Raw genomic sequence first — 23,643 nt, 5'->3', positions numbered from 1 at the left:
TGTATGTTGAGTGTACCACTACTTCATGAAATACACTTATAAACATTACTGTGACCTTTGACTTAGGTATAGGGCTGAAAATGGCTAATGACAAAGGAACAAACACTGTGTATTACTCCAGGAGTAGTAATGTCAATGATAAATCAAGCACATGATAACCCCTTTTGTAATGAAAGAGAAATGTAGGCAATATCAGGTTTTTTGAGTGCTAAAGCTGGAGTCACTCTGCAACTGAATTACACACCCTGGCCTGGGTGTGTAGACCACTGGCCTGAGTAAGAGTGGGCACGCCCTGTTTTAACCAGAAAGAGCCAAAGAATATATACATATTTCATCTGAATTTCATGAGTTTCTTTCAACAGCATTGTGTGCGTATTTCCTGTCGTATTGCCTAATTTCCTGTTATATCTCCTCTTCTGTTTCTCCAGCCTCGGCCTTCATCCTGAGAGGTCTCTGGTGGCAACAGGTCAGGTAGGGAAGGAACCCTACATCTGTGTGTGGGACACCTTCAGCGTACAGACCATCTCTGTCCTCAAGGACGGACACTCCCATGGAGTGGCTTGCCTGGCCTTCAGCGCAGATGGACAGGTGAGACACACACCCACACCACCTCACACCTGACTCACCTCACACACTCCTGCATGCACCTGTCTCTCATTCACCTCTTGTCTTAGTGGATGGTTTCCTGTCCTATCACCCTGCTACCAAGGAAAACCTGTTGGATATTCTGAGTCTCACTGAAAAACAACAATACTTTGTCAGGCAGCAATGTGAGTGCTCCATCATTTGCCAGATTGTAGGGTCATACTCAGGGGTTGGAACCGGTTCATGGAACAGAACTGAAAACTGGAAAAGAATGAAATATAAAAAGAGTATCACATAGCCTATTGCCGTGGGAATGGGATTATGGTGGTGGGTTGCTGAGAGAAGTGAAGCCTGCTGGGTAACTGTGCAGACTGGGGATGATGTACAGCCCTCTCATTAATCATGTTTACTGGGAGGAATGCTGGGACAGCACCATTCTCCTATGACCTTTAGATTGATGGATGGGGCTCTATGAGAGTCTCCTACAGCAGCAGCAGCCTATTGACTTCCCCCTACAAGACCAATAAGTTACAACCAGGGATGGAGAGAGGGGATGGAGAAAGAGGACGGAGGGAGGGGACTGAGGGAGGGGATGCATGGAGGGGACAGAGGGAGGGGATGCATGGAGGGGACAGAGGGAGGGCATCCATGGAGGGGACAGAGGGAGGGGACGGAGGGAGGGGACAGAGGGAGGGGACGGAGGGAGGGGACAGAGGGAAGGGATGGTTGCTGTTGTCGTTGCCTTCATTGTGGTTTTAGAGTTGACAAATGCAATGTCACGTCAGAGGAGGCTGCGGTGGGGGAAGAATGTGTCTCGCTGCTCCCTAAGTAATTGGGTGTCTGGAGCGAGGGAGGGGATAGCTTGGTGAGGAGAGCCAGGGCTAATGCAGCCGAGTATCTGGAGGGAAGGAGGGAGGGAGGGAGGGAGGGAGGGTTTGTGTTGAAAGTCGGCTGCATTAGTCCTGGCTCTCCTCACCAACGCCTCCTCTCTCTCTCTCTCTCCTCTCTTCCTCCAGGTACTTGGCTGCATTCGCCCTGGCTCTCCTCACCAACCCCACCCCCCCCCCCCTCTCTCTCTCCTCTCTCATCTCTTCTTCCAGGTACTCGGCAGGATTAGTCCTGGCTCTCCTCACTAACGCCTCCTCTCTCTCTCTCTCCTCTCTTCCTCCAGGTACTTGGCTGCATTCGCCATGGCTCTCCTCACCAACCCCCCCCCCCCCCCCCCCCTCTCTCTCCTCTCTCCTCTCTTCTTCCAGGTACTCGGCTGCATTAGCCCTGGCTCTCCTCACCAACCCTCCCTCTCTCTCTCCTCTCTTCTTCCAGATACTGGGTAGCATTAGCCCTGGCTCTCCTCACCAACCCCCCCCCCCTCTCTCTCTCCTCTCTTCTTCCAGATACTGGGTAGCATTAGCCCTGGCTCTCCTCACCAACCCCCCCCCTCTCTCTCTCTCCTCTCTTCTTCCAGATACTGGGTAGCATTAGCCCTGGCTCTCCTCAACAACCCACCCCCCCTCTCTCTCTCCTCTCTTCTTCCAGATACCGGGTAGCATTAGCCCTGGCTCTCCTCACCAACCCTCCCTCTCTCTCCTCTCTTATTCCAGATACTCGGTAGCATTAGCCCTGGCTCTCCTCACCAACCCCCCCTCCCCTCTCTCTCCTCTCTTATTCGAGATACTCAGTAGCATTAGCCCTGGCTCTCCTCACCAACCCTCCCTCTCTCTCTCCTCTCTCTCTTCTTCCAGATACTCAGTAGCATTAGCCCTGGCTCTCCTCACCAACCCTCCCTCTCTCTCTCCTCTCTCCTCTCTTCTTCCAGATACTCAGTAGCATTAGCCCTGGCTCTCCTTACCACCCCCCCCCCCCCCCCACCTCTCTCTCCTCTCTCCTCTCTTCTTCCAGGTACTCGGCTGCATTAGCCCTGGCTCTCCTCACCAACCCTCCCTCTCTCATTCCTCTCTTCTTCCAGATACTGGGTAGCATTAGCCCTGGCTCTCCTCACCAACCCACCCCCTCTCTCTCTCTCCTCTCTTCTTCCAGATACTGGGTAGCATTAGCCCTGGCTCTCCTCAACAACCCACCCCCCCCTCTCTCTCTCCTCTCTTCTTCCAGATACCGGGTAGCATTAGCCCTGGCTCTCCTCACCAACCCTCCCTCTCTCTCCTCTCTTATTCCAGATACTCGGTAGCATTAGCCCTGGCTCTCCTCACCAACCCCCCCTCCCCTCTCTCTCCTCTCTTATTCCAGATACTGGGTAGCATTAGCCCTGGCTCTCCTCACCAACCCACCCCCTCTCTCTCTCTCCTCTCTTCTTCCAGATACTGGGTAGCATTAGCCCTGGCTCTCCTCAACAACCCACCCCCCCTCTCTCTCTCCTCTCTTCTTCCAGATACCGGGTAGCATTAGCCCTGGCTCTCCCCCCCCCCCCCCCCCCCTCCTCTCTCCTCTTCTTCCAGATACTCAGTAGCATTAGCCCTGGCTCTCCTCACCAACCCCCCCCCCCCCCCCCCCCCCCCCCCCCCTCTCTCTCTCTCTCCTCTCTCCTCTCTTCTTCCAGATACTCAGTAGCATTAGCCTTGGCTCTCCTCACCAACCCCCCCCCCCTCTCTCTCTCTCCTCTCTCCTCTTCTTCCAGATACTCAGTAGCATTAGCCCTGGCTCTCCTCACCAACCCTCCGTCTCTCTCTCTCTCCTCTCTCCTCTCTTCTTCCAGATACTCAGTAGCATTAGCCCTGGCTCTCCTCACCAACTCTAATGCTACCGAGTATCTGAACCAGGGAGGGGCAGCAAGCAAAGTTTACCTCAGACCCTTGGTCAAGCATAAAGACATTTTGGCCTTGTTATCATATAGCTCCATTCTAAAATACATTAGATGGCTGTTTTCTTGGAACCCCTGTGTGCACAGCGAGTAAACAACTCTGGGTGTAATAAAAGGCAGATGGATGTCTTTTTGGGTTGGGATTTAAATGGATTTGTGGATGAATGGTTGTGGCAAACCACAAAAATGACAGAACAGGTTTTCCTAAGGAAAAGAGAACATATTCTCTCCCACTGAAATGTATTGATTTAAGAACACCCATTACCTTTCACTGCCATTCAGTTAAACACATTAGGTCAACTTACATTTGGCTTTCATCTACTCTCTTTTATACAATTTGTAGAAATGCCTTATATTGGAGCATCACATCTGAAATATCCCTGACATTTAAGTCTAATAAATGTTTTTATCTAGTCATATTTCTTTGTCATCCCACAAATCCCTGTAAAATGTTGTGTGCAGGGAGACAGTTGGCAGAAATGTTCCTAAATGCCTTGCTCATTTGTTTCATAAGATGGGTAATTAACAATTAACTTCCTAAATGGTAATTTCCGCCAGACTAATTGGAAACAATTTGCATTCCTTTCTACGGTGAGCATGATAAAATACAGCCAATGTTTTTAGTAGTGCTGTTCAAGGTCTTACTCTATTAGCTGCAAATTGCTATGCTGCCTGTGAACTGTGTCTCTGCAGCTGTCACATGGGAAAATGATGTCATATTTCCCCTCCCAATGGGCACAAACTGATCCACACTCTATAAAGCATGTACAGTGCAAGTATTCAGACCCCTTCCATTTTTCCACATTTTGTTATGTTACAGCCTTCTTCTAAAATGGATTCAATATTTTTTCCCCTAATCAATCTACTCACAATACCCTATAACAACAAAGTTAACAGCTTTTTATAAATTTTTGCAAATGTATAAAAAAACAAAAACATAAATACCTTATTTAAGTATTCAGACCCTTTGCTATGAGACTCAAAGTTGAGCTCAGGTGCATCCTGCTTCCATTGATCATCCTTGAGATGTTTCTACAACTTGATTGGAGTCCACCTGTGTTAAATTCAATTGATTAGACATGATTTGGAAAGGCACACACCTGTCTATGTAAGGTCCCACAGTTGACAGTGCATGTCAGAGCAAAAACCAAGCCATGAGGTTGAAGGATTTGTCCGTAGAGCTCCGAGACAGGATTGTGTCGGGGCACAGATCTGTGGAAGGGTACCAAAAATTTTTTGCAGAATTGAAGGTCCCCAAGAACACAGTAGCCTCCATCATTCTTAAATGGAAGACGTTTGGGACCGCCAAGACTCTTCCTAGAGCTGGCCGACCAGCCAAACTGAGCAATCAGGGGAGAAGGGCCTTGGTCAGGGAGGTGACCAAGAACCTGATGGTCACTTTGACAGAGCTCCAGAGTTCCTCTGTGGAGATGGGAGAACCTTCCAAAAGAACAACCATCTCTGTAGCACTCCACCAATCAGGCCTTTATGGTAGAGTGGCCAGACAGAAGCTACTCCTCAGTAAACTTGGAGTTTACCAAAAGGCAGCTAAAGACTCTGACCATGAGAAACAAGATTCTCTGGTCTGATGAAACCAATATTGAACTCTTTGGCCTGAATGCCAAGCGTCACGTCTGTAGGAAACCTGGCACCATCCCAACAGTGAAGCATGGTGGTGGCAGCATCATGCTGTGGGGTTGTTTTTCAGCAGCAGGAACTGGGAGACTAGTCAGGAGCTCTGTGCTCCAGAGTGCTCAGGACCTCAGACTGGGGCGAAGGTTCACCTTCCAACAGGACAACAGGACAACGTCATTGAAAATAAGAATTTGTTCTTAACTGACTTGCCTAGTTAAATAAAGGTAAAATTAAAATAAACATAGACACATATAGGCCTATGGTTTCAATTCAACTAAACATAGACACATATAAGCCTAGGGTTTCAATTCAACTAAACATAGACACATATACTCCTAGGGTTTCAATTCAACTAAACATAGACACATATAGGCCTAGGGTTTCAATTCAACTAAACATAGACACATACACTCCTAGGGTTTCAATTCAACTAAACATAGACACATATACTCCTAGGGTTTCAATTAAACTAAACATAGACACATATACTCCTAGGGTTTCAATTCAACTAAACATAGACACATATACTCCTAGGGTTTCAATTCAACTAAACATAGACATATATAGGCCTAGGGTTTCAATTCAACTAAACATAGACACATATACTCCTAGGGTTTCAATTCAACTAAACATAGACACATATACTCCTAGGGTTTCAATTCAACTAAACATAGACACATATACTCCTAGGGTTTCAAGTTCTGGTTGATTTCAGTTAATAAGTTAATAATTTATATGTTGGATTCACGTCTCCATCTCAACCAACAATCTAAGTTAAAGAATAGGATTAAATCAAATCAAACTGTAAAGTGCATTTAAAGTTAGAATTAGTCCTATTCTTTAACTTCGATTTTTGGTTGAAATCAAGACGCGAATCCAAAATATAAATGATTCATTATTAGACCAACTGGAATTAAAGCCAGACTCAGTGGCACAGATGGAGCTATCCAAGCAGGAAAAAAAATCCTTCAAATGTTGTTATTTGATAGTGTTGACAACCAAACACATTTCAATATCACTTTCACAATACGGTAAATTGCCTATTAACTTGTCAACAAGTTAAGAAATGATATGTTGGATTCACGTCTCCATTATAACCAAACACTTTTGTTAAATAAATAAAATAATAAGATCAAGCCAGTGGCTTAGCTCTAAGTATCCAAACAGTAGACACATCTCTTTTAAATGTTGATATTTGTTCGCGTTGACAACCAAACACAACTCAATATTACTTTCATAATATAGTAAATAGTCTAAAGGCTATCTTAATGTAGTGAGTAACATCCATGGCCACATGTTGAGACTACTGTAACTATAAGTCTTATATAATCACATAAAGCATGTTCCGGATAGCATGCATAGGTCATGGCAGGTCTGTGGAGATCTTCATAATTGCTGTAATAGTTTGCTCAGAATCTTGAACAGCATTGATCACTTGCACCATGTACATTTAATGTAATCTCAACTCCAATCCATGTCATGTGGTTGTGCTATAAGTTGAAGCACAGTGATAACACATTCAGTTGTTGTATAAATAAACAAAATATCAGACATTGATTTTCATTTGGAATTTGGTCATGCTTTTAGATGGTTGAAAGCATAGTGATAACACATTGGGAATTCAACAAACTTCTGGCTGTCTTTTTGAGTGGGTGAAAATAGGATGAAATCTCATTGATCAACGTATCTACCAAATATTACCCTAATATCCATGTTGAAATGATACAGTACCATATACAGAACCAGTCCAAAGTTTGGACACCTACTCATTCCAGGGTTTTTATTTATTTTTACTATGTTCTACATTGTAGAATAATAGTCAAGATATCAAAACTATAAAATAACAAATGTGGAATCATGTAGTAACCAAAAAAGTTTTAAACAAATCAAAATATATTTTATATTTGAGGTTCTTCAAAGTAGCCACCCTTGATGACAGCTTTGCACAATCTTGGCATTCTCTCAACCAGCTTCATGAGGAATGCTTTTCCAACAGCCTTGAAGGAGTTCCCACATATGCTGAGCACTTGTTGGCTGCTTTTCCTTCACTCTGCGGTCCAACTCATCCCAAACGTTCTCAATTGGGTCCTTCACTCTGCGGTCCAACTCATCCCAAACCATCTCAATTGGGTTAAGGTTGTGTGATTGTGGAGGCCAAGTCATTTAATGCATCACTCTCCTTATTGGTCAAATAGCCCTTACACAGCCTGAATGTGTGTTTTAGGTCGTTGTTCTGTTGAAAAACAAATGATATTCCCACAAAGCACAAACTAGATGGGATGACGTATTGCTGCAGAATGCTGTGGGAGCCTGCTGGTTAAGTGTTCCTTGAATTCGAAAAAAATCACTGACAGTGTCACCAGCAAAACACCATCACACCTCCTCCTCCATGCTTCATGAACCACACATGCTGAGATCCTCCGTTCACCTACTCTGCGTCTCACAAAGACACGGCTGTTGGAACCGAAGATGTCAAATTTGGACTCATCAGACCAAAGGACAGATTTCCACCGGTCTAAAGTCCATTGGTCGTGTTTCTTGGCCCAAGCAAGTCTCTTCTTCTTATTGGTGTCATTTACTAGTGGTTTCTTTGCAGCAATTCGATCATGAAGTCTCCTCTGAACAGTTGATGTTGAGATGTGTCTCTTACTTGAACTCTGTGAAGCATTTATTTGGGCTGCAATCTTCGGTGCAGTTAACTCCTCTGCAGCAGAAGTAACTGTGGGTCTTCCTTTCCTGTGGCGGTCCTCATAAGAGCCATTTTGTCATAGCTCTTGATAGTTTTTGCGACTGCACTTGAAGAAATGTTCAAACTTCTTGAAATGTTCCACATTGACTGACCTTCGTGTCTTAAAGTAATGATGGACTGTCGTTTCTCTTTGCTTATTTGAGCTGTTCTTGCCATAATATGGACTTGGTCTTTTATCAAATAGGGCTATTTGTCACAACACAACTGATTGGCTCAAATGCATTAACAAATTCCACAAATTCACGTTTAACAAGGCACACCTGTTAATTGAAATGCAAAGGGTGGCTACTTTGAAGAATCTCAAATATAAAATATAACACTTTTTTTTGGTTACTACATGATTCCATATGTCTTATTTCATTGTTTTAATGTTTTCACTATTATTCTACAATGTAGAAAATATTAAAAATAAAGAAAAACCCTTGACTGAGAAGGTGTGTCCAAACGTTTGACTGGCACTGTAAATTAATTTATTAAGAAAATATAAAGAAAAAAATCCTCCATTTACAGTATATTAATGAATATTTCTTAAGCTTTCTCCATTGAATAGAAACAGCCTCCCTCCTTTCTTTTGCAGATTAATGAATAGGTCCCCCTTTCTCTCCTTTTCAGCGGCTGGCCTCTGTGGGGCTGGATGGCAAAAATACAGTGTGTGTTTGGGACTGGAAGAAAGGAAAGATTCTGGCCACTGCGACAGGACATTCAGACAGGGTAGGCTGTTTTGTGTGCTGTGCACATGTTTGCATTTTTGTATGTGTGTTGTGTATTGATTAAGTGTGTATGTGAGTATACAATGTGTTTGCGTCTGGACTTTCTGTGTGATTGAGAGGAAGTGTTTGTGTGTTATTGGCTTGGCTGTCTTTCAGATCTTCGATATATCCTGGGATCCCTTTCAGCAGAACCGGCTGGTGAGCTGTGGGGTAAAGCACATCAAGGTGAGCTTCAGAATAACAACACAGTCTGCTCAGTCAGTCCATGCACAACCTTTGAGACAAGTTCAAAAATAACTTATGGGGAGCTATCAATCTTGGGATGGGTTACCCTTACCCAATGCAGCCAGCAGCAGTCTATTTTCAAGTTCTACAACAGGGGTTCCCATCTCTTTTTGACATTTGACTGTCCAATTTGTTTTACTTTAGAAGGTCTTAGGTCAGCTTCTGAATGTCATTGAGATGTTCATCAGAGTTGCCTCTTCCTCTGCATTTTACTGATTGTTTCTAGACCAAAGCATTGCAGAGTTAAATACAATGAAACAATCAAGGACGGTCCCCCCACAGGGGGGCGACCCCTAGGTTGGGAACCCCTGTTCTTCAACATGTACATTTATACGGTTGTTGTTAAACGTGGAGGAGTAAGTAGGTGCTCTCAGATATCCTAGCAGCAGAATGAGAAAGTGGTGTTAGAGGGACTGGAACATATTGTTTTCATTGGGTCAAAAGCAGTAATCTGGTCTGTCATTCCCCTCTGGAAGGGCTGTCTCCTAGTGTACCCACACTCACATTCACACACAGATACAACTCTGAACTTACTGAAGAGCCCTCAGTTTACAATAAATATGTACATGGAATATCCTCACAAAGAGTAGCAATGGATAATCACATTTGTAGTTGTTTCGCTTACACTACTGTCTAGAACCTAAAAGGGTTCATATGGCAGTCCCCATAGGAAAACCTTTTGAAAAACCCTTTTTGGTTTCAGGTAGAACCCCTTTGGTTTCAGGTAGAACCCTTTTTAGTTCCATGTAGAACCCAAGAGTTCTACCTGGAACCAAAAAAGGTTATCCTATGGGGACAGCCGAAGAACCCTTTTGGAACCCTTTTTTCTAAGAGTGTATTACCATCTCCAGTTATGGTATGAGACATACATCTTTGAATTAACCGCTGTGAGCTTTATTAGAAACAAGCACCATGCTATCTGCCCTGAGAAGATCAGGCTGGCTAGCAAATGAATAGTTGTGATTGAAGCAACACATCTCCAAACGCTGATCTCTGTGCTCTTGTTCTCTCCCTCTTCACTCTATCCTTTCCTGTCATTTTCCACCTTCTCTCTTTCTCATATTCTGTTTTATCCACCTCTCTCTCTATCTCTCCTCCATCTTCTGTTTTATCGACTTCTCTCTATCTCTCCTCCATCTTCTGTTTTATCCACCTCTCTCTCTCTCCTCCATCTTCTGTTTTATCCACCTCTCCTCCATCTTCTGTTTTATCCACCTCTCCCCCATCTTCTGTTTTATCCACCTCTCTCTATCTCTCTCTCCTCCATCTTCTGTTTTATCCACCTCTCTCTATTTATCTCTCCCCCATCTTCTGTTTTATCCACCTCTCTCTATCTCTCCTCCATCTTCTGTTTTATCCACCTCTCTCTCTCTCCTCCATCTTCTGTTTTATCCACCTCTCTCTATTTATCTCTCCCCCATCTTCTGTTTTATCCACCTCTCTCTATCTCTCCTCCATCTTCTGTTTTATCCACCTCTCTCTCTCTCCTCCAACTTCTGTTTTATCCACCTCTCTCTCTACCTCTCCTCCATCTTCTGTTTTATCGACTTCTCTCTATCTCTCCTCCATCTTCTGTTTTATCCACCTCTCTCTCGCTCCTCCATCTTCTGTTTTATCCACCTCTCTCTATTTATCTCTCCCCCATCTTCTGTTTTATCCACCTCTCTCTATCTCTCCTCCATCTTCTGTTTTATCCACCTCTCTCTCTCTCCTCCATCTTCTGTTTTATCCACCTCTCTCTATTTATCTCTCCCCCATCTTCTGTTTTATCCACCTCTCTCTATCTCTCCTCCATCTTCTGTTTTATCCACCTCTCTCTCTCTCCTCCATCTTCTGTTTTATCCACCTCTCTCTCTACCTCTCCATCTTCTGTTTTATCGACTTCTCTCTATCTCTCCTCCATCTTCTGTTTTATCCACCTCTCTCTCTCTCCTCCATCTTCTGTTTTATCCACCTCTCCCCCATCTTATGTTTTATCCACCTCTCTCTATCTCTCTCTCCTCCATCTTCTGATTTATCCACCTCTCTCTATTTATCTCTCCCCCATCTTCTGTTTTATCCACCTCTCCCCCATCTTCTGTTTTATCCACCTCTCTCTCTCTCTCTCCTCCATCTTCTGTTTTATCCACCTCTCCCCCATCTTCTGTTTTATCCACCTCTCTCTATCTCTCCTCCATCTTCTGTTTTATCCACCTCTCTCTCTCTCCTCCATCTTCTGTTTTATCCACCTCTCTCTCTACCTCTCCTCCATCTTCTGTTTTATCGACTTCTCTCTATCTCTCCTCTATCTTCTGTTTTATCCACCTCTCTCTCTCTCCTCCATCTTCTGTTTTATCCACCTCTCCCCCATCTTCTGTTTTATCCACCTCTCTCTATCTCTCTCTCCTCCATCTTCTGTTTTATCCACCTCTCTCTATTTATCTCTCCCCCATCTTCTGTTTTATCCACCTCTCCCCCATCTTCTGTTTTATCCACCTCTCTCTCTCTCTCTCCTCCATCTTCTGTTTTATCCACCTCTCCCCCATCTTCTGTTTTATCCACTCTCTCTCTCTCTCCTCCATCTTCTGTTTTATCCATCTCTCTCTATTTATCTCTCCCCCATCTTCTGTTTTATCCACCTCTCTCTATCTCTCCTCCATCTTCTGTTTTATCCACTCTCTCTCTCTCTCCTCCATCTTCTGTTTTATCCACCTCTCTCTATTTATCTCTCCCCCATCTTCTGTTTTATCCACCTCTCTCTCTCTCCTCCATCTTCTGTTTTATCCACCTCTCTCTCTCTCCTCCATCTTCTGTTTTATCCACCTCTCTCTCTACCTCTCCTCCATCTTCTGTTTTATCCACCACTCTCTATCTCTCCTCCATCTTCTGTTTTATCCACCTCTCTCTATCTCTCCTCCATCTTCTGTTTTATCCACCCCTCTCTACCTCTCCTCCATCTTCTGTTTTATCCACCTCTCTCTCTCTCCTCCATCTTCTGTTTTATCCACCTCTCTCTATTTATCTCTCCCCCATCTTCTGTTTTATCCACCTCTCTCTATCTCTCCTCCATCTTCTGTTTTATCCACCTCTCTCTCTCTCCTCCAACTTCTGTTTTATCCACCTCTCTCTCTACCTCTCCTCCATCTTCTGTTTTATCGACTTCTCTCTATCTCTCCTCCATCTTCTGTTTTATCCACCTCTCTCTCTCTCCTCCATCTTCTGTTTTATCCACCTCTCTCTATTTATCTCTCCCCCATCTTCTGTTTTATCCACCTCTCTCTATCTCTCCTCCATCTTCTGTTTTATCCACCTCTCTCTCTCTCCTCCATCTTCTGTTTTATCCACCTCTCTCTATTTATCTCTCCCCCATCTTCTGTTTTATCCACCTCTCTCTATCTCTCTCTCCTCCATCTTCTGTTTCCCTCTATCATTGCATACTTGTACTTCTCTCTCATTCCCTGTCTCATCTCTCCTTCTTCTTTCACTCACTCGCCACCTCTGCATCTTCCCCCTCTCCATGTCTCTAGTTCTGGGCTCTCTGCGGGAACGCCTTGACGCCAAAACGGGGTATATTCGGGAAGACGGGGGACCTACAGACCATTCTGTGTGTTGCGTCAGCTAAAGATGATGTCACGTACTCTGGAGCGTTGAATGGGGATATCTACGTGTGGAAAGGACTGAACCTAATGCGCACAGTGCAGGCCGCTCACGGGGTGAGTGAAATACGTCCCTCTAATTCTCAACACCCATTGGCTGTACACTTGGCTGCACATTGGCTGTACACTTCCGGACATCCAAACTCCCGCTCTGGCTAAACCCAAATCTTCTCAATTCTATAATTGCGTACATCTATACACTGCAGCAACTCAATTCCCCTTCCCTGCCTATGAATCCCATGTAAATCTATAAGGTGTTGAAAAGCATTCAAAATGAGGATTTTGCCCCTTTTTTTGTATCCAATACAGAAAATAGACTTTTTGACCCACACTCCGTCTGAAATCATATTCCTTTTCAAGTACCTTTTTCTGCACAGGACAGTTTGATAATCCCCCTGCCTAAACCTAAAGTTGACTTCACTGTGTGTAGGCTGGGATCTTCAGCATGTATGCCTGTGAGGAGGGCTTCGCGACGGGGGGGCGTGACGGCTGTGTCAGGCTCTGGGACGTGGACTTCAAGCCTATCACTAAGATCGACCTTCGGGAAGCTGAGCAGGGGTATAAAGGTAGGCCTATTTTAAGGCCTGGTTGAAGGCCTGGTTTAATCAACATGGGGCTCATTGGTTGATGAGCGCTAGCCCTCTGATCTGTTCAACGTCACAGAGTCTAAGCGGTGTGCATTAGCCGATAGGCCCTTCACAGGTTCCCGGAGGATGCCAGAGAAGCAGGGGGCCAGAAGGCTGATCAAATCTAGTCAGGGTCCGCTCGTTTGTGCTTGTCCCTGTATTTTATTAGGATCCCCATTAGCTGTTGAAAAAGCAGCAGTTACTATTTTTGGGGTCCACACAAAAGAGAGACTGGTATGCATAGTATTGATATTAGCCCTCTGATTACAGTGAATAGCAAGATGTGTGGCTCTGTTCTGGGCCAGATGCAGCTTAACTAGGTCCTTCTTTGCAGCACTTGACCATATGACTGGACAATAACCAAGATGAGATAAAACTAGAGCCTGCAGGCTTTTTTGGAGTGGGGTGTCAAAAAAGCAGAGCATGTCTTTTAATGGAGAGACAGAGGATGAGAGGCACATCTTTATAAGGAGATCCATCTAAGCTCACTGGGTTGTGTGTGCTGTCTATAGATTTAAGGTTCAGAGTCCACGCTTCTGATGCAGGGGTGTGTGGGCAGGTCGATCCAGACACTCATGTATGTGTACAGGGGTTAACATACTGTAACCTGTGAGTATGTGAAGGTCACTTAAGTCAGTGTGTTCTGCCTAATAGAGACCAATGTGTGTTCAGCTCATTGAGATCCCTGCCATGGTGTTTTATTAGCCTATCCCTGTGTATTTATGAGAGAGAGAGAGAGAGATAGAGAGAGAGAAAATCAATGCCACTCATCCATTTCAATCCATCTGAGCCAGAGGAAGCCATGTTAGTCAAATCAGACAGAAACATGTAAGATGGTCGGGTCTGAGAGAGTCTGTGCTGTATGGATGAAACTGAATAAAGGTTTCTAAACCATTGTGACAGATGACATTTAGTCAACTCCCTGTTTCTTTCTGCTCTATGCCTCCTGCTAAGTTGAGGAAACCATCAGTGGCACTCATGTATTATCAATGAGTCTCTTCTCGCTTCCCTTCCTTTGCTCCTCTGTTCTGAGATGTGGCTGCTTGGCTGTTAGTGGTAGCTAGGGGCTGCTTGGCTGTTAGTGGTAGCTAGGGGCTGCTTGGCTGTTAGTGGTAGCTAGGGGCTGCTTGGCTGTTAGTGGTAGCTAGGGGCTGCTTGGCTGTTAGTGGTAGCTAGGGGCTGCTTGGCTGTTAGTGTTAGCTAGGGGCTGCTTGGCTGTTAGTGGTAGCTAGGGGCTGCTTGGCTGTTAGTGGTAGCTAGGGGCTGGTAAAAGCCCCATAAAGCTTTGTGTCCCCAGCCATCTCCGGGGGTGGGGAATACTAATATCTGACCTTTCACAGGAAAGTGACAGTTATAAAGGCTATGGCCTTTCTGAAAGCCCCACAGACACCCTGGGATTAGATACTGGCATTGTTGGGTGTTTGGTGGCCGGTCAAAGACCTTCGGAAATAAATATTGTAATATGAATCTTAATTGAGTTTAAATCGATCTTGTCGGTTTGGTCAGTAGGAATGTCATTATGCAAAAGGCATAACTTTTCCAAACGTAAATTAGTAAACCTTCACAATAGTTTGCGGCTCTAGATTAGAATGTTCTACAAATGATTGCTGTACCCTCTGTATTAAGGGATTTCCAACTTCTGTTCTTGAAAATGTTGCGTCCCAGTGAAGGTTTGATTCCCAACTGCAGATCGGTTTTAGAGAGAAGACATCTGAGATAAGTAATTACTTTTCAGAAATGGTTATTCCCCCCAGGGTGTCAAAGCTGAAGTGTATTGTGCAGCCAATTAACTCGAGTTATCTGGTTGCCAGGTATTTTATGTCCACACAGATTATGAGACTGGTTCGGTTGCAGGTACGCTGTTAGCTTATACATTTTTTTGTAGCTGGTTTCTGGTTGCCAGGTAATGTTTTATAATTGTTTTCATATCCTGTGATGTTATTGAGTTTTTTTATATATTTTTTTTAACCTTTATTTAATTAAGCAAGTCAGTTAAGAACACATTCTTATTTACAATGACGGCCTACCCTTGTTATAACAAGAGTCTGGGGATTTATAGCTGTGCTTCTACTGACTGAATTACAGACTTTTTAGTACTGATGAGGTGCATTGGGTGATGTCTTGCATTGGGTGATGTCTTGCTGATGTCTTGCTTGCTTGAGATGGCTTCGCTGAAGAAGCTCAATCTGTTTCTCCCTCTAGAGTTGTCTGCTTCATCTCTCTCTTCCCAAATGAAAGTCGACCTGTATCAGCCACACATTCTCTTTCTGCAATTTACTCTGTGAAACTCGGAACGTTGTCTGAATGTAATAGTTTCTAACTCTTGATTGAAGTGTAAAACATGATAAAGTGGATTGGATGCTGCCCTTTATCACCTGCTGAAGAACGGGTGGGATTGCATTCGACCCACCACTTTTGTTATACATGACAGAGCATTCATTATTTGTCATGTCCTCTCTCCCTCTCTTTCTCTCTATCCATCTATCTCCCTCTCTCTCCCTCTCCCTGTTCTGTGGTCTGGGGAAATGCATCATCAAGTTAGGAGGCTGCAGAATGCACAGAACAAAGCAGCAAGGGTTGTTTTAAGGTGGAGATATGGTTCTTCTGTTGCAGTCATGCGCAATGTTCTTGGTTGGTCATCAATCGATAAGATAATTGAAAGGAACATGCTTATTTTATATCATAATATACATAATTTAACATAATCTATTCACAACAGTATTCAGTTGGTAAGAGACAGACATAAATACTAGGAATAGATTGTCCACCATCTATGCGTTGTCTAGACAGAAAAGAGAAATGGGCAAAATAACATTTAGATTTAGAGCAATAAAGAAATGGAATAAATTAAATTATCTGAGCAAGCCAGAAACCTTTCAATATATCAATTTAAACATGATTTTAAAACGATTTAAATATAATACATAGAAATGTTGTGGGACTATAGTAGATGAAGAATCAATGTTTTTTTAGATTGAGTATTTATTTATTGGGTCTTTATGTTAGTGTGTTATGTATGTTTGTAACAGTGGTGGAAATGTGTTCGTATTATAAATGGTATTTTAACATTTAAGGACTCCTGGAAGATTAGTCCAAATGGGGACTAAAAGAGATCCAAATCAAATCAAATCCCTCCTCCCTCTCTTCCCTCTCTCTCTCAGGGCTGTCTATCCGTAGTGTGTGTTGGAGGGCAGACCGTATCCTGGCGGGGACACAGGACAGTGAGATCTTTGAGGTGATGGTTCGGGATAGAGACAAGCCTCTGCTCATCATTCAGGGTCACTGTGAGGGAGAGCTCTGGGCTCTGGACGTCCACCCCAAGAAACCACTCGCTGTGACCGGCAGTGACGATCGATCTGTACGGTCAGTATTATCTCCAGCAGCTATGTAGCTCGTACATCAATTCCCTCAGGAGCATCTTTATAGACCCAGTAGTTATCACCCAGGCCAACATCTCTGTCCATTCTATTTTAATCCACCACTCCATCCAGACTTTTCATCTTAATCACATCCACTTAGTGAACCCTGACCCGCAGTACTACTCGTCCTGTTTGGTTCATTGGTTCTCCTCGCTCTCAGACAGCCCTTAGTTTGTAAGACACTGTTCTTCACATTCTTCACACAGGGACAGTTGTAGGCTAGTTCAGAGCTACCTATGGAGAAGACACAGTGTCAGCTTGTGCAGGGGACAGATCATGCATAATGAGGCCTCACGTCTGCTATCAGTAGAACTGGATCAGTCCCTCCACAACACACACACAGACCCACACAACCCTGCTCTACCAGGAGAGACAGAGCTCTCTGAGGGCCCAATCAAGGAGCCAATTAGTCTCTGTCTCACAGACACACATGCACACCCAAACACGCTCACAAGCCCGAGTGGACACACATGCACACACACCATAATAAAGACACACACATACACCTACTGCATCTCAGCAACTTAATTCAACTTAATTCAAGCCTTCACCCTGCAGCTGCAACTAGCTCATTAAAACTTCTGTCGCTTAACTACTACTCATATAATTTACTCTATTATGACTGTCTCTACAGAGGCAATGTTCATAGCTGTGTGTGTGTGTGTGTTTTGTGTGTGTGTGTGTGTGTGTGTGTGTGTGTGTGTGTGTGTGTGTGTGTGTGGTGTTTTCAGGTTGTGGAGCCTGGCAGACCACACCCTGATAGCTCGCTGTAACATGGAAGAGGCTGTCCGCAGTGTGGCCTTCAGCCACGATGGCTCTCAGCTTGCTCTTGGCATGAAGGACGGCTCCTTCACTGTGCTCCGAGTCAGGTACTGCTAACATCTTTAGTCCCTAGAGAATCTTCATTTGATCACCCGGTAGTTGCAGGAAATTCAAACTTGTAGTGTATTCAAGGTTTAAAAAGGCTTCTAAGATTTGTAATTTCCTTGATTTTATTGAAATGACGTGGAAACAACATTGATTCATCCAGTGTGTGCCCAGCAGGTTGAATTATGCCAAAGCTGGTGAAAGTACTTTCAGCATCAAACTCTTCAGATACATCTTGTAAAGAAGGGCCATAAAGTTATGAAACCTAGCCTACAGTGGGCCAAAACCTCGGGTTTAAACAGTCCCATATTGAGATGCTGAATTCATCACTTAAAGCCTGATTGAAGGCCTCAGTTTAATTTACTCCCCAGCAGACCCAGTGTGCAGGCCTGCACTTTCCATTAAGTTATAGTAAATTGGTCCGCAGTGCTGTTAATCAATACGTTTTGAAGTGGCTAATCCCCACGCTGCACTTTGAAGTGAGCAGTGCTCCTGATTTGTATTCAGTCTATAAGAAATGAGTGAGCTTGCAGAAGCAGCTTTTTATGATTGGATTGAATTTCTGTTGCCTGGGGCTAGGTTTTATTGTGCTGTGTGGTTTTTACTGAGAGACGGTATGTTTAGAAGGGTTTGACTTGTTACTCTGACTTTTTATACACCTCATCGTTGGCTATAGCTGTTGGCTGATTATTGAGCCACATAGTGCACTGTATACCTTGATATTCCCCATAGGCTATTCCCTATAATTACTGTTCACCATATCTAATGGTTAGGAGTTTTTCAGGATAGGAGACACCCATCACTGGCACCATGATTAACAATTACAGCACGTTGTTAGAATATGAAGCCATACTGTCTAGCCATCCTGTGATTACATACTCCCCCCATCTAAAATGACCAGTCAAAAATGAGTTAATCAAGTCTGGGCTGGTAAAATTGCTTTTGTGTGGGAGCAGCAGGTGTGATAAGACTGTGGTGGTTTCATTGTAATGCCTCCTCCGCAGAGAGAAACAGTAGGAGGACGAGTCTAGTGGCGAGGCTGCCTCATTGTTTCAGCTGGCTTTACAAATAACAAGCAGAAGGTAGCGCTGTGCATTACTGCTGGATTTCTTAAAATGCTACTAACGGGAGATTACTTTCGTCTGCATATTAAAGCAAACTTGCTAGTAACGAAAAACCCACAAGAATAAACCAGCTGATTAGATGATCACTCGTTGTTGCCGAGTCACGTGATTATGACAGCTGACAGCTGCGTCCAGGACCCAGTTTGGGAACCCCTGGGGTAAACGCAGCCTTAGAGTATAAGAACATAGAAGTAGAAGGCCTATATTTCATTAAAACGTTTAACCCTAAATAGCTAAATAATAATATAATCATTATTAATATAATAATATAATATATGCCATTTCAAATAACTTCATTAGCCTACATTTTCATTTGATAAAATATAGATTAGTTACATATTTCAAATAGGCACAGTACAATGATATTTTACCCCCGATCTTGATAAGAAATTACCATATCAGATAATTTTCTTTGAAAGACAGTATTTAATGCAGGGGTGCAACTTTCACATTTTTGTCCCACCCAATTTTATCATTGGAATGTGATACAAAACGAGGCAACAGTGTGCTTTAGGACCATGCGGATGTCGCCGAGCGGGGGTCCCCCCCCCCACTGTGGATATCCCCCCCACTTCTAAAACCAAAGTTACGCCCCTGATTTAATGGATTACATCAACTGGAAACAAATAAAATAATAAGAGTAGGCTACACCAATATTATTTTTCCATTCATACAACATGTCGGATAATTGCCACAGTAGATTTGCTGTGGTTAACAAGGAAATACTTATTTCAGTTGTGCAGAATTATTGTCAAATAGATCAATCGCACTAGGTCTGCTTAAAACGTTGTTCCGATGATAATACCCACCAGAGGGCGAACACATCTTCAGAGACTTTGGTAGCAAGGACTAAAGTAGCATTTCCCTAACTCTGTCCTTGGGACCCTAAAGTGTGCATGTTTTGGTTTTTGCACAAGTTGATTCAAACAACCATTCATCAAGCTTTGAAAATTTAACCAACTGTGTAGTATTAGGACAAAAGCCAAAATGTGTGGTCCCAAGGACCAAGTTTGGGAAAACCTGGACTAAATTAACGCCGACATCAGCTTTAGGGAGTGGTAATGAGGTGACTAATAATGGTTCCAATTGAGATCAGCGGAGGAATTTAGTGCGTATTGAGGGTTTAGCGAGAGATCGGCTGATGATCATCTGGTGGCCATTGATGGTTGCAATTGGTCCATAATGACAATGAACGGACCCAGTCCATCTGCTACTGCTCACTGGCTGAGTTTACACAGGTAGCCCAATTGTGATATATTTTTCACTAATTTGACCACTCAGTTCAGCTCTGAAAAAGGTCTGATGTCAAAATATCTGATGTGATTGATCAAAAGACCAGAATTGGACTGCCTGTCTAAACAAAGCCACTAGGTAGACGGATGAGCTAGCCAGCCAGCCTCCTGTACAGAGCCGAGGGATTCACTCTTTTCTTTCTCCTGTCTCTCTCCCTTTCTCTTTCTGTCTCCCCCTCTCCTCACTCTTTCTCTTTTTCTGATTTGCTCTCTTTTTCTCTCTCTCTTCCCCTCCATCTCTCTTCCCTCCCTCTCATCCACCCTCCCACTCCTCTCTCTCCCAGGGACATGACGGAGGTGGTACACATTAAAGACAGGAAGGAAGTGATTCATGAGATGAAGTTTTCTCCGGATGGCAGCTACCTGGCCGTGGGCTCTAATGACGGCCTGGTGGATGTGTACGCCGTGGCGCAGCGCTACAAGAAGGTGGGTGAGTGCAACAAGTCCTCCAGCTTCATCACCCACCTGGACTGGTCCATCGACAGCAAGTTCCTCCAGAGCAACGACGGTGCGGGAGAACGCCTCTTCTACAGGATGCCAAGTGAGTGAATCAACGCCACCGGTGAAAAAGCAAAGCTTCATAATGACCCTGTGTCTTTCCTCTGAACCAGGCTATGATAACCATGATATAACTCCTATTACCTCAACTTGCTGTGAACACAATCAGTGATTAAATCTGATGTTTCTTGTTTCCTTATCGGGATAAGTTACATAAACAGATCGCACAGCAATTAGCTTGACAGTAAACAGCAATTAGGCCCATGAAGGTGGTTCACAGCTAGCTTATCTCCATGCCAAGCAATCCCTGTTACACACACACCAGCAATCTTCACACCACGTCCGGCTTAAACATCCATCGACGTGATTATGCAATAGTTTCTTCTGATTCAGAGTGGCAGGTAGCCTAGTGCATAGAGCGGTGGGCCAGGAACTGAAAGGTCGCTGGTTTCGAATACCTGAGACGACAACCCAAATTGTCTCCAGGGGCGCTGTGCTACTATGGCTGACCCTGTAAAACAACACATTCCACTGCACCTACAGTACCAGTCAAAAGTTTGGACACACCTACTCATTCAAGAATTGTTTTGTATTTTTTACTATTTTCTACATTGTAGAATAATAGTGAAGACATCAAAACTATGAAATAGTAACCAAAAAAGTGTTAAACAAATCAACATTTTATATTTGAGATTCTTCAAAGTAGCCACCCTTTGCCTTGATTACAGCTTTGCACACACATTCTCTCAACCAGCTTCATGAGGTAGTCACCTGGAATGCATTTCAATTAACAGGTGTGCTTTGTTAAAAGTTCATTTGTGGAATTTCCTTAATGCGTTTGAGCCAATCAGTTGTGTTGTGACAAGGTAGGGGTGGTATACAGAAGATAGCCCTATTTGGTAAAACAGCTCAAATAAACAAAGAGAAACAACAGTCCATCATGACTTTAACATATGAAGGTCGGTCAATGTGGAAAATTTCAAGAACTTTGAAAGTTTCTTCAAGTGCAGTCGCCATCATGTCAGACCTTACAGTGAAATGCTTACTTACAAACCGTTAACCAACAATGCAGTTTGGAGAAAATACCCCCAAAAAAGTAAGAGATAATAATAACAAATAATTAAAGAGCAGCAGTAAATAACAATAGCGGGGCTACATACAGGGGGTACCGGTACAGAGTCAATGTGTGGGGGCACCGGTGTCGAGGTAATTGAGGTAAAATGTACATGTAGGTAGTGTTATTAAAGTGACTATGCATAGATAATAACAGCGAGTAGCAGCAGCGTAGAGGGGGGGGGGGTACAAATAGTCTGGGTAGCCATTTGATTAGCTGTTCAGCAGTCTTATAGCTTGGGGGTAGAAGCTGTTTAAAAGCCTCTTGGACCTAGACTTGGCGCTCCAGTACCGATTTCCGTGCGTGCAATTTTTAGGGCCTTCCTCTGACACTGCCTGGTATAGAGGTCCTGGATGGCAGGAAGCTTGACCCCAGTGATGTACTGGGCCATATGTATTACCCTCTTTAGTTCCTTGCGGTCGGAGGCCGAGCAGTTGCCATACCAGGTAGTGATGCAACCAGTCAGGATGCTCTCCATGGTGTAGCTGTAAAACCTTTTGAGGATCTGAGGACCCATGTCAAATCTTTTCAGTCTCCTGGAATAGGTTTTGTCGTGCCCTCTTCACGACTGCATTGGTGTGCTTGGACCATGTTAGTTTGTTGGTGATGTGGACACCAAGGAACTTGAAGCTCTCAATCTGCTCCACTACAGCCCCGTCGATGAGAATGGGGGCGTGCTCGGTCCTCCTTTTCCTGTAGTCCACAATCATCTTTTTTGTCTTGAATACGTTGGGGGAGAGGTTGTTGTCCTTGCACCACATGGTCAGGTCTCTGACCTCCTCCCTATAGGCTGCCTCTTCGTTGTCGGTGATCAGGCCTACTACTGTTGTGTCATCAGTAAACTTAATGATGGTGTTGGAGTCGTGCCTGGCCATGCAGTCATGAGTGAACAGGGAGTACAGGAGGGAACTGAGCACGCACCCCTGAGGGGCCCACGTGTTGAGGATCAGCGTGGCGGATGTGTTTTTTACCTACCCTTACCACCTGGGGGCGGCCCATCAGGAAGTCCCGGATCCAGTTGCAGAGAGAGGTGTTTAGTCCCAGGGTCCTAATCTTAGTGATGAGCTTTGAGGGCACTATGGTGTGATGTGTGATGGTGTCGGAGGGGATGGCTGCCATCTTATCAGCTCTTAACCAACCATGCTATATTGTTTATTTTTTTACGTTGTTCGTAACTTGTTTTCATCATAATGTTGCTGCTACCGTCTCTTATGACCAAAAAGAGCTTCTGGACATCAGAACTGCGATTACTGACCTCAGATTAGACAGAGTTTTTCTTCAATGAGTCAGACAGGAGGGAGATACTACAGACACCCGACCAGGCCCAGATCCCCGTCATTCGCTGGAGAAGAAAATTGAGATTTTGCGGAAAAAGATCAGGGTGCCTTGTGAGGATCAGGTGACGAGCACCTAATCTGCCTTTGCCTTCCGTCCTGCTAGCTAACGTTCAATCGCTGGAAAATAAATGGGACGAACTGAAAGTACGTATATCCTACCAATGGGACATTAAAAACTGTAATATCTTATGTCTCACTGAGTCATGGCTGAACAACGATATTAAGAACATACTGCTGGCATGTTACCTCTGGTAAGACACGGGGCGGGGGCTTATGCATATATGTAAACAACAGCTGGTGCATTATATCTAAGGAAGTCTTGAGGTTTTACTCGCCTGAAGTAGAGTATCTCATGATAAGCTGTAGACAACACTATCTACCTAGAGAGTTTACATCTGTATGTTTCGTAGCTGTACCACATACCACAACAGACCGATGCTGGCACTAAAACCGCACTCAGTGAGCTGTATACCGCCATAAGCAAACAGTGAAACGCTCGTCCAGAGGCGGCACTCTTAGTGGCCGGGAACTTTAATGCAGGGAAACTTAAATCAGTTTTACCTCGTTTCTGTCAGCATGTTAAATGTGCAACCAGTGGGAAAAAAATTCTAGACCACCTTTAATCCACACACAGAGATGCGTACAAAGCTCTCCCTCGCCCTCCATTTGGCAAATCTGACCATAATTCTATCCTTCTGATTCCTGCTTACAAGCTCAAATTAAAGCAGGAAGCACCAGTGACTCGATCTATAAAAAAGTGGTCAGATGAAGCAGATGATGAATTACAGGACTGTTTTGCTAGCACAGACTGGAATATGCTCCGGGATTCTTCCCATAGCATTGAGGAGTACACCATATCAGTCACTGGATTTATCAAAAGTGCATCGAGGACGTCATCCCCACAGTGACTGTACGTACATACCCCAACCAGAAGCCATGGATTACAGGCAAC

General features: G+C 44.1%; 1 protein-coding gene across 7 annotated transcripts in view; it reads left to right on the top strand.

Annotated features, from left to right (window-relative positions):
- LOC110530112 (echinoderm microtubule-associated protein-like 6) overlaps positions 1-23,643 on the top strand; it is a 94,115-nt gene that overhangs the window by 26,725 nt on the left and 43,747 nt on the right. For all 7 annotated transcript variants that reach the window (XR_005052955.1, XR_005052954.1, XM_021612948.2 and 4 more), the window contains 8 exons: positions 429-588; positions 8,397-8,495; positions 8,651-8,719; positions 12,286-12,471; positions 12,845-12,980; positions 16,202-16,403; positions 17,191-17,328; positions 20,027-20,283. Coding sequence is in view for 5 of the 7 variants with exons in the window: in XM_021612948.2 (XP_021468623.2) it covers positions 429-588; positions 8,397-8,495; positions 8,651-8,719; positions 12,286-12,471; positions 12,845-12,980; positions 16,202-16,403; positions 17,191-17,328; positions 20,027-20,283 (1,247 nt within the window). In the remaining 2 variants the exon portion in view is untranslated. The remainder of the gene's footprint in view (positions 1-428; positions 589-8,396; positions 8,496-8,650; positions 8,720-12,285; positions 12,472-12,844; positions 12,981-16,201; positions 16,404-17,190; positions 17,329-20,026; positions 20,284-23,643) is intronic.

The sequence above is a fragment of the Oncorhynchus mykiss genome, chromosome 1 (genome assembly GCF_013265735.2).
Source record: "Oncorhynchus mykiss isolate Arlee chromosome 1, USDA_OmykA_1.1, whole genome shotgun sequence".
Taxonomy (NCBI): Eukaryota; Metazoa; Chordata; class Actinopteri; order Salmoniformes; family Salmonidae; genus Oncorhynchus; species Oncorhynchus mykiss.
Note: the sequence above shows the minus strand (reverse complement) of the source record. Positions and strands in the feature narration are given on the sequence as shown.